This window comes from Nelumbo nucifera, chromosome 5 (assembly GCF_055504915.1).
Source record: "Nelumbo nucifera cultivar China Antique chromosome 5, China Antique-T2T, whole genome shotgun sequence".
NCBI classification, from domain to species: Eukaryota; Viridiplantae; Streptophyta; class Magnoliopsida; order Proteales; family Nelumbonaceae; genus Nelumbo; species Nelumbo nucifera.
Window position 1 is genome coordinate 42,496,960 of NC_142653.1, and position 11,861 is coordinate 42,508,820.

Consider the following 11,861-nt stretch of genomic DNA (forward strand, 5'->3'; position numbering starts at 1 on the left):
TTAAGGAATAAGAACTTGGCTCTTCTAGGGAAATGGCTTTGGAGGTTCTCATTGGAGAAGGACAAACTTTGGGTGAAGATAGTTGAAAGTTCATGGGGTTGCAACAAATGGATGGGACTCTGGGATTCTGGCAAGGAGTACAAGAGCATCTCCTTGGAAAGCTATTCAAGTTATTCTAGCTTTGTTCTCTCCATGGATCAGGTATGACTTGCACTCAGGCAATCTCATTAATTTTTGGGAACATGTTTAGATTGGGGACTCCGCCCTAAAAGACCAATTCCCAAGCCTTTTTGCCCTTTCCACTTTTAAAAATGAATCGGTGTCTTCGTTCATTGTAACTTCTAATTCTATTTCTGAGGTCGGCTGAAACTTGAGCCTGCGGAGAGATATCAGGGACATAGAGCTTGATGGTATCTCATCACTGTTATCCATTCTTGAAGGGGTGTTCCTAGAGACAACAAAGGCAGATAGTAGAATTTGGACTCTCACCCCCTCTGGTTCTTTCACTTGTGCCTCTTTCTTTAGCTCTCTCACACATTCTTCTTCTACAGGCTTGTCTTTCCCTGTTAAAGAGGTGTGGTGTCATCCTATACCTCCTAAGGTTGGGAGTTTCTGTTGGGAAGCCTTTATAGAAAGAGTTAACACAACAGATTTACTTGAAAGAAAAAGACCCAATAATTGTTTTTGTCCTCACTGGTGTGTCCTCTGTAAAGCTGATGGTGAGTCTAGATATCACTTACTAATCTCCTGTCGGTTCACTAACATCATTTGAGAGTGGTGTACTTCTTTGTTTGGGTGCAGATGGACCCCCCCTTCGAATGTGCAAAGCCTATTCACATGTATGCCGTTTCGGCCAACAAAAAGGGCCAAGTTTATGTGGAGGTGTATGAGGACTGCAGTCTGTTGGACTATTTGGGAAGAGAGAAATTCACAAATATTTACAGATAAGGAGAGAAGTTTGGAAGCAATGCTGGAGGTCATCCACATTAAGGTTATACACTGGCTGAAAACCTTGGTTCTGTTCGCAGAATTCTCAGTTGATGAACTGCAAAGAAAATGGAAGGTGATAGCATAACTTGTTCCAATGAGGAAGGCCTCAAATGTTTGTTGGATCCCCCCCACCCCATGACTTTGTTAAACTGAACTTTGATGGCAGCAACTTGGGCAATTCAGGGCCATCCGGAATAGGAGGAATAATAAGAGATGAACAAGGGAAACTATTAGCTATGTATTCTGGACCAGTTGGTGTGGGAGGTTCTTTGAGAGTTGAGATTCTTGCAGCTCTTGAAGGGGTACAAAGAATCAAAGATATGCATATTAATAAGTTGATCATAAGAGATTCCAAAGTGGTGGTAAACTGGCTGAAAAATGATAAGTCTTAGACTTCGGAAATACAATAATGAAAAGAGGAAATTCAAGTGGCTGACTAAGGACATGAAAATCCAATACAAATGGGTAAAAAGAAGTCGAACTCTTTGGTAGATGGTCTAGCTAGACAAGGGGTGAGCAGACATTCTATTTTTTGGGTTGTCTTGTAAGTTTTGTTCTTTTGATGCTTAATGGTTGTTCTTGGGAGCTAAGATTGTTTTGCCCCCTTGCCCTGTAATTTTCTCATATTTTTAATATTAATTCAATCCACAATTATTGATAAAAAAAAATCCTATTAATCATTCAGAGCCATTGTTTCAGCCTTTCAGGTCTCATGTGATTTGTACAACAATTGACAGAGGGATGCTACCTTTTCTTGTCCAAGTTGGACAGTCCAACCTTGTCAGTTGTCACTTAGGGTGTCTGTGTGTGAACTATTGGATACTTGGCAAGTTGGACAGTCCAACCTTGTCATTTTTGGATGCATGTGTATCTTATGGATCAATAACACTTTAAAAAAACCTGGACAAACACCCTAACGTGCTGTTTCTGGTGGCTGGGGCCCTCTTGCGCCCCCCTTGGTTCCACCCCCTGAACGGGGCTCATATATAGGTGGTGCTTGATGATGTGAATGGTTTTATTTTATTTCCCTGATGTGGCACTTTTCATTTTGAGAAACAAAAGCATTCAATAAACCAAACACAACCATAACATTACTAGGGCAGAGTGGGAACCCAGAAATGAAACTGATATCTACATGTACTAGAAGCCTATAAAACAGCTAATCAGCTTTATTATAGCTCTGGAAGCTGAGTTAAAAATAAAGCAGTTTGCTATCTCCAAATGAAAGCAGAAAAAAAAAACTGCTTTTATTTCCTGGGGAGAAATGAATTTCACAAGATAAATATTCTTATACTAGATCTCATAGCTTGAGATATAATTCTATTTATATTTCTACACTTTACATTTTACTTTATTATTGTTCTCAATGGGTTAATGTTAAGTCGATTAATTAAATGGTGAAGATTGACTTCACAATCATCAGAGGATGTGATATAAAACTATAAAGTATAAACCTGAGCTGAACTTAAAACAGAAAGAAAACCTTCATTTGTAGGCTTGAAAGCTTCCCTCCTTTTGAATTTTGATTAATCAATAATCAATTTTACTCATCCGAAGAGTACTACTAAAATTGTCACCAGTACCATCATTTCTAGTTGGTCCCTATCATCTGAGCTATTGCGAACATGTTTTGTATGATCCCAAGTGGCACTGCACTTTTTATGGGCCGGGGGCACTAGGAAACCAGGACCCATCAATTTCCTATACTATATAATACCCTTGTCTTGATTTTCGTGCAGCTTATAAGAGTTTTCTTTTTCAAATAGGTTATAAGAGCTAAATCATAGTATTTTGATAGCATCATTATATCGGCTAATGTTTATAAACAGTAATTTTTCAAATATTTCAATAGTTAAATGAATTAAGGCATTCAACGACAGTATCTCAATATCTTTTTATTCCTTTTTTTTTTTTTTTTTTCTTTTTGTGCTTTTACCCTTTAAAAAAGCTTGTCGAACAATTACAATCAGTCTTTAAACATGATTTCCAATGCATTTCTAGAAAAAAATTATTAATTATTATTGTTATTGCAAGTTATGGTAAGAGATAATGCATGAATTGAAATAGTTGTGTCCAATCCAGCAAAACAAACCAAAATGGTGGGTCCTGACTCCTGAATCGTAATACTTTGAACACAACACGTGGCAAGTTACAATAGCCTCAGAATACAATTATTCGTACAGAGTTCGGAGTTAGCAAAATGATTGTTTTGTACCACTATTTAACATCCAATCTGGCAATCCACATGAGAAAGAGCTCAAGTTAGCTGTGTCATTTCTGGGACACTTCGTATTCAATCTTTGAAAATTGCACGCTTCAACTGCTTGAATTGCAAGCCATAAGACCATGATTTCCGTCAAACACGTTGCCAATTTGAAGAGTTCATTATCTGTTAGCTTGCAAAATTTTCTCAAAGCCTCATCTCTTCTGCCTCTAAAGTCACAATCTAGAAGATTGTTCACGGCGTCATTCGACACGTAACAAATCGAATTGGTCTCTTAATCTAATGAAAATGCTTCTCATGTCAAACTTTGAGTAGGACTCATAACTCAAATCAGAACTGTATCAAATGTAAAATTGAAAGGCTCCTTGGATCATTCCCATCCCCAAGCCGAGTTGGATCTATTCCCAACAGAGTGCACTCCTTGTACTGACCTCACAACATGTCCTGACCGCATATTCATGGAAGATAATTCCAATACACGGTCAGATAATTTCAATATACGGTCGAATGTGACTGTAAAGTCAATGTGACGAGCAGATCCCAATTCCCCCAACCCCACCACCACCCAGATAAAAAAAAAAAAAAATTGTAGGACTCAGAAAACTTATTGGGTTTCCGATCTGGGCCCACCAAAATATGTTCGTCCTATTTGACTGGAGGGGCCCACCACTGAATGTATTCTACCGTGCTATTAATTGAACCACTGCAATCCCTAGTTTTGCTCTTGCAGGTTGCAGCGCATTCTATTATATGAAGATTCTTGTTAGAGATTTTCTTTTCTTTTTGTGTTTCTGTCCTCAGTGAAGGTTTTTTTGGTGGTTGTATAAGGCCCTTTATTATTCTTCTTTCTTTAATTTATCCCCTCTTGGTATTTTAGGCATTTCACTGTGACATCATCAAAATCTTTGAACCCGACTCTTTGTCTCATTTCCTCTAAATTCTACGACATGAAAGGTACTCTATGATAATGGCTGTAAGAGCTGAAATGAATGACTTATTGCTTTTGTCTTCTTGTAAATAGAGGCAACCTAATAATAAATTCTACCATTAAGGAGCTCAAAACTATTTAATTCTTCCAGTCATTCAATTCATCCATCTGTTATCAAACAGCCCCACTGGATTTCTCAAGACTATCCTTAATTCCATGTGATGTGGCCAAAAGATGGGAAATAATCACTCCAACTTCACAAGAAAAAGATCCTCTTCACCATTTATTCTGATCACTGTTCCCAAATGCTTAATTATTAAAATAAACTGGCAGTGCCCAAATCAATCTCCAGCCCTCCCAGGTCTCAAACAACCATTAAAGAGTAAAACAGAAGCAAATTATTTAGTACAATGGAAATAAAAGACCAAGATATTGCCAGCCACAAACCAACAAGGTTTTTTCTTAAAAAAAAAAAGAAAAAGAAAAAAAAAAAACAGAACCAATCAAAATACATCACTCAATAAGCAGTATAATTTCCTCAAGGACACGGAAATTTCTTTGTTAAAATAAAACATGGTTTTTGAATAAAATTTCTTTGTTTGGTCTTGAGAAGTAATTTGGAATTCGCATTATTCCAATTAGCTTCTTATCACTCAACGCGGTGTGCTGTGGAAAAGTCAGTTTCCCGCCTCAGTCCTCTTATCCTCTATATATTTTCTTTTGTTGTTTGTTCATTGTCTAATCAACTTCTGTTTGCTCTTTCTCTATGTTCATCATGGGTTCTCCGGCATCCACTGAACCTTCTCTTTCTCTCTTTTTCTCCACATTGATAATTCTGGCTTTGATCTTGAATCCTGCATTTGCTTCAAGAGATTGTAATTTTCCGGCGATCTTCAACTTCGGTGACTCAAATTCTGACACTGGTGGCTTGTCTGCTTCGTACTATCCCACACAACCACCCAATGGGGAGACCTTCTTCCACATGCCGGCTGGAAGATATTCTGATGGGCGGCTAACCATCGATTTCATGGGTACTGGCTCTTCCTCATCCAACTGTGATACTGTTGTCATTCTTCCATGGTTTTCATCATTTTATTATACTTGTTTGTTATACTGTTCTGTGTTCAGTCTCTGAAATTTTAGCACAAGAGTGAGTGAATTCATGCAGATATTTGCCACATGGAAGAAGGATGAGAACTGAGAAAGTGAGAAGGACCAAATGCTTTGCAGGGAGGGATTTTGGGTCGGGCTGGGTGGGGTTGCGCCAGCCTGAACCTTACCCGAAGAGCAGAATACTTATATTAATCTCTGATGACTGGCCTGAGCTGAGGCCAGTTGAATCGGGTTTGGGTTTAGATAAAGTTGGGTATTGTAGGATTGTCAAATCTCGCCCAAACCTAGTCCAGCAGTAGCCAAATATACACGTGGCTATGCCCTCTAGGGAAAAATTCCACCTCTATTGCACCCATTTCGTTTCACTTCTGCATTAGTATTGAAATGTAATGGAAAGTGCAAGAGTTCTTTTGGAATAGAACTTGAAACTGACCTTATTTTCAGATTTTGTTTACAAAGACCAATCGATCGATCCATGATGGTGAACTGGGTCTTCATCTTTATGTTTGAACTTTTTTTTTTGGCAACTTTGTTGAACCTGGGACTAGGCCACTTGGGTTTGGTAGGACCTCTCTTAATGATCAAACCCGGATCCATCTCAGATGAAAACAGTTGGGGTGATTTGGGTTCAAAATGAAATATATAGAATCGTTTTTTTTTTTTTTTACTATTTTCTTATGAGCAAAGTATTATCTAGAACTTGGAGGAAGTAATATCAAAGCTTATCTAACGTAGAAAAAGAAAAAAGAGGATCTTCTTTTACATACTGAAAAATTGTGGGTCATCTCTTTTGTGATGTTAATAGAAAACACATTAGGATATTCAGCTTAACATTATCATGTCTCAATAGATTTTTCTCTTTTCCACTAAAGCTTTAAGATTCACTATTATTGACAATATTCAACAACACATATTTTCCAGCGCAGAGCCTTGGATTGCCCTACCTAAGTGCTTATCTTAATTCCCTGGAATCTAATTTCACCCATGGCGCCAATTTCGCCACAGCAGCATCGCCGATTCGACCGGTGAAAAGAGGTCTAAGTGAGGGTGGATTTAGTCCATTTTACTTATTGGTGCAATACTGGCAATTCATGCAATTCAAATCTAGATCCCAGTTGATCAAGAAAAGAGGTTACTTTCTGAACGTCTTTTAGTAAAATTACCTTAATTGGTACCTGCGACTGAAATGCAACTCATCCTTTGATGGGATTCTGATTCATTGTAGGTGGAGTCTTTGCAAGTTTGATGCCCAAGGAAGAATATTTTTCTCAAGCTCTGTATACATTTGATATTGGTCAGAATGACTTGGGAGCAGGTTTTTTTGGTAACCAATCTGTTCAAGAAGTTAATGCCTCAGTCCCTGACATAGTCAGCAACTTCAGCAGGGATGTTAAGGTATGAATAACAATGTCCATTTACCATATTACAGTCATTCTGCCCTAAATGCTCTTCCTACTCTTTCCATCATCACTGCTAACCATGTCAGGGCTTGTGATTATGCAGTTAATTTATGACCTTGGAGCTAGATCATTCTGGATCCACAACACTGGTCCCATTGGTTGCCTTCCATACATTTTGGTTAATATGCCTATAACAGCTTCTCAGATAGACAAGGCCGGTTGCGCCGCTCCTTACAATGATGTTGCACAGTATTTCAATAAGAAGTTGAAGGAGGCTGTGGTTCAGCTCAGAAAGGACCTTCCCTTGGCTGCATTCACATATGTAGATGTTTATTCGGTGAAGTACCTTCTCATTAGCCAAGCTGAGAAGTATGGTAAGTCTTCTGAGATTTTCCAATTCATCCGGCATTAATGTTCACATGTGGGCAACTCTGTTATAGTTGCTCTCTTCTCTAAGCCTCTAACCAATTCTGTATAAACTATACATGCAGGTTTTGAGCACCCACTTGTAGCTTGTTGTGGCTATGGAGGCAAGTATAACTACAGTCCTACTGCAGGATGTGGAGATACAATCACTGTCAATGGCACCCGACTATTTGTTGGATCCTGCAAGCGCCCTTCTGTTCGAGTAATTTGGGATGGAATACATTACACCGAGGCAGCTAACAGATGGGTTTTTGACAGGATTGTCGATGGCAAATACTCGGATCCACCTCTTCCTTTGAGAATGGCATGCCACAAGAAAGCCATGTAAATTGAGCATGCATGCTCAAACATGAATCAGATATATGTATGCCTAACATACTTATAAGCTGTAGTGAGAATAAAAATGGAGTTCCTTTTATTATCATGTATAATTGTGACTCTGTGGCCACAGCTTAGTTCGTTGATTATGATTATTTCACAAGCATGTTAGCAGATAGAAATACATTCTTCTTCCTCCATGGTTGTATTGATGTGTGGATGAGTGCTTTGATTAAATGCAGTGAGAGTCAATTCAGAAATGGCTAAATCTTGAGTCTGGTTACTCAGGATCCATTAGTGGGTCTAAGTCCTCATAACTTGCCATGTATCCCAGTTTTTCATGCATGATGCCCTCCTTCCTCCAAAACACTTCAGTGTTATTACTTGGGCGAAAAATCTGGGAGCAGAAGATTTTATTCCTATCAAGGCAAAACAGAATCTGTATTATCATCATCTGGGCCTACCCCAAGTTGTAGTTTGGACCCGATCAAATGTTTGGTCCTGATTCTCAATGCATAGGACAAAAGACAAGTTATGAGAATATCCCTCCCCCTTCTAATCTTTCTATTGGTCCTTTGTCCCCATACTCAGGTTTCTCCTTCTCCCAGATCTACAAAAGCTTGTGTCAGGGGAAGAAGACCAGTAACTGATCTGGGGCTCCCCATATCTTGTCGTTTGTCCTCCATTCAGAGGGTCTGGTCTCATCAAACCTCTACTTTGTTAGCAGCTCTGTATATCCATTGTGTTAATACATGGAAGGCTGCAAGAAGTACTTGACTACTCTTGAAATTCTGAGATGGCCTAAAGTTATCTCATCATTCTATTTTTGGCTGGACACCTCTAAATGTGGGACCTATCCAATGTAGATCTTTATCCACTGAATATGCAACAGGTGGTGAGATATGACATACGAGGGTCTTTCCTTTTTTTTTCTACTGATGTAAATTCTCGAAATTCCGGTTCACTTTTGCTTGGGGTTTTACTTTGCTTTGCTTCAAGTTATATTTTACTTCATTTACAACGCAAACAAATGAGAGTAAAATTTAAAACAAAAATAAATCAGGATTTGCATTCCATTCACATACACTCCCATATTTCTGCACCAATGCAAATGAAATTGCATTTCAAACAAACTAGGCCTATAGGACAGTTCATATTAAGATTGTTTCTATGTCACAGAAAATGCTTATTTTTCTTTGATAAAGGCTTTTCCGAATCCAAATTTGGTGATCAGGATAGGATCAATTAGTTTTTTTTTCGTATTAACCATTGCCCGACACCCCCGTAGGGGTTCTTATTCATCTAAGTAAACAGTACAACATTACAACAACAGTTCTTTTCTTTCACAATAGCGGACCAGTGTTATCAAACCATCTTTGACCTATATGATTGAACCGGTGACAATCCAGACAGCTGACTGCCTCTGGTTTTAGACAGTTTTGATCATTTCGCCAGATGAACTACTCGGTCGAACCATTAAACTTACCATCTCGGCAACTTTCTCGGTCGACATTCAGGTTCCATCAACCAATTTCTTCTTCCAATTTATCAATGGAGTTGGATCGGGTGTTGGAAGTGGGAACACAACCGCTACTTGTCTTCAGAATCCCTCGTAACTTTCCATGTCGCAGATATTCAGATAGGTCCTACATAAAGTGGGGCTTACCAAAAAAAATGTCTGATCAGATATGTCTTTAGACCCACCTGATTTCAGTTTAAATGGATTATCTTACCAACGCCCATGGTTTGTTTCAAAATCAGATCTTTCGCTCTGTTTCAAGGTGGAACCCAAATTTGGCCAAACCCAAACCAGTCCTATTTCTTATGCCATTGGCTCATGGCCTATACAACCCAAATCTGTATTTTCTGAGGCGGTTAGTAGAGGTGGATTCCAGCCAAAACTGTATAAGATTTGAGCTTGAGCTCAGTTCGGTTCAAAGCTCGCAAGTTTGAGTTGAGCTTGAGTAGAAGCCAAGTATTTAAAAAAAAAATAAAAATTATACATATAAAAATAATTTTTATTTTATATTTTACATACAAAAAATTAAAAATTATAAAATTTATTTATTATTATATATATAAAATAAAAAATATATACATATAAAAATGTTTTTTATTTTACATACAAAAAATAAAAAATATTATTATATATAATAAAAATTATTTATATATTTATATGTATGTGTGTATATATAATAAAAAATATTTATTATTATATCAACCTGTTTGTGAGCCTCACAAGTCGAGCTTCATTGGGCTCGAGCTCAACTTGATTAACAAACGAGCCTATATATCAACCTCAAACTCGACTCAAAATTCAGTTTAAACTGAGCTGAACCAAACTTTTCACAAATCGAATTCAAATAGCTTGTAAAAAGCTCAATTCATAGCCATCCCTAACGGCTAGTACAAAGGCAAAATCCACTGCTTTCCTCCACCATGACCAATTGAGAGTGATATATATTCTCAACTGGTTGAATGTTAACTGTGAGATGTTGAGGACAGGGACGTTTATATATCAGGCCCAGCCCAACTAGTGTCTACAATAAAGCCTAATATATATATATATATATATATATATAGTGTTACTAATTGCCTTTGCAAAATTGCAACTGTAAGTTACGATTGCCCTTGCTATATAAAAAAGTAGTAAGTTACGATTTTCGTTGGTTTACATTTATCAAATTAATTAATTAAGATAAGAATGTAGAATTAATTTGAAATGAGGGCACTATGGGTAATACCAATAGGCAATGGTAGGAGTTTTGATACACAGTTTGATCCATGGATTTCGGGTTTTTCAAATTCAGTAATGGATGAGATGCAGCTTCCAAATATCCAATGTACCAGGGCCACTCACCTAATAGATACTCATACTCACAAATGGAGGGATGATGTATCGGAATGATATTATACAGCGGCCGAAATCAATGCTATTAAACATATTTTGCTTTTCAGAAGATATACTGCATGGAGAGGATTGTTTAGTTTGGAACAAGGTTCTAAATATAGATATACTCAATACGTCATTACTTTTTTTGTTCAGAGGGACGGTTTAAGATTCCTCCACCCTTTGAACCAGTCAAAACCCCGATACACTATTTATAGGGACATATTATTGAGATATTTTCAATAATAGACGTATTGAGCGATATGGGCCAATACATATCGAATTTTTAAACCTGGTTTAGACCAAAATTTCCTCGAGAGATTTAACCACATCTGTAGCTTAGAGCGTTACATCTTCGTTCTCTACTACTCGTCCTGCATTTATTAATTAATATTACTTGGCGTACCAAAAATTTGCCACCTGGTATACATTTATTGATTTAGCGTGGGATTCATAACCTATTCACGCCACGTGCAATGTGGTTTGATTCTTTTACTGGTTTTGCCACCTGGTATACATTTATTTGCTAAATGTGTAGTATCATTTTATATATTGCAGATATGAAAATCCATGTGCAAAAGCTGCAATTAGGATGATTTATCATTAATTGGGCCCATGCTTAAATTGAGGAGCAAAACTCTAAATCATGATCGTAATAGCTGTTAAATTGGGCCCATGTGCAAAAGCTGCACTGGACAATTAGAAGCTCTGGCCTTCCTTGAACCATTAAAATTCATCTTAGAGATTGGGATGAATATGGTACTAACTGAGGAGGATGCACTTCAGATTATTAATGTTTTGTTGGAGATTGAAAAATCTCCTCCTTGATTGATGATTGCAGAGCTTACTTGAATCACACCTCTCTTTGCTCAATGTCTACTAATTCTGCTGCCCATTGGCCATTGTATAGCTTTATCTGTATCTCAAACTCAGACCTGGACTATTTGTCCTGCCTCTTGTATTGAGAAAGACCTAACCAGAGCATATGATTAATGAATTTTCTTGTCATACTCATAAATAATAAATATATTATCAACTTAACTAGCTCTATCTATGGGTGTCGATTGGATTAGGTTTGGTCTAATCTGGTCCAGTTTAATGAGAATCCATTATAAATGGGTCAGGTTCAATCTAATTATTCATAAACCATTTTGGACCGGTCCAATTCAATGTTCAGACTATCAATTTGTTCAAATTCATTTTAATTTAGATTGATTTCAACCAAATCTGGTCAATTGACACCTATATTCTTATCTTATATCAATGAATTAGATATTGACACAATCCAACCAAATCCAATATATATTTATTATAGACAGACCAGGTCCAGTCTAATATAATACATACTTTAGACCAGATTGGTTCAATCCACTATATCTTTTTGGTCCGTCCAATCCGTTCAAATTGATTTTGGGCTTCAATCCAAAACCGATCCATTGACACCCCTAGCTCTATCATAAATAGGAATAACTGTCAACCTAACTGTTTTTGTACGGAATAAAAAATGATTCTATTATTTTTCCATAGCAATACAGCACGTAAGTAAATAGATCAAAATAGGACAGTTATGCA

General features: G+C 37.4%; 1 protein-coding gene across 1 annotated transcript; it reads left to right on the top strand.

Annotated features, from left to right (window-relative positions):
• The first annotated feature begins 4,705 nt into the window (after positions 1-4,705).
• Positions 4,706-7,599, top strand: LOC104587048 (esterase-like). The gene is made up of 5 exons (XM_010244487.3): positions 4,706-5,173; positions 6,177-6,386; positions 6,481-6,650; positions 6,759-7,029; positions 7,147-7,599. Exons 1-5 carry the CDS (start codon positions 4,909-4,911, stop codon positions 7,407-7,409), a joined length of 1,179 nt encoding a protein of 392 aa, XP_010242789.1. The 5' UTR covers positions 4,706-4,908; the 3' UTR covers positions 7,410-7,599.
• The last annotated feature ends 4,262 nt before the right edge of the window (positions 7,600-11,861 follow it).

Coding starts and splice junctions, on each gene's coding strand:
- LOC104587048 (XM_010244487.3), top strand. CDS start 4,909: ATGTTCATCATGGGTTCTCCGGCATCCACTGAACCTTCTCTTTCTCTC. Junction 6,651..6,758: donor ACTTCAGCAGGGATGTTAAG/GTATGAATAACA, acceptor GTGATTATGCAG/TTAATTTATGACCTTGGAGC. Junction 7,030..7,146: donor TAGCCAAGCTGAGAAGTATG/GTAAGTCTTCTG, acceptor CTATACATGCAG/GTTTTGAGCACCCACTTGTA.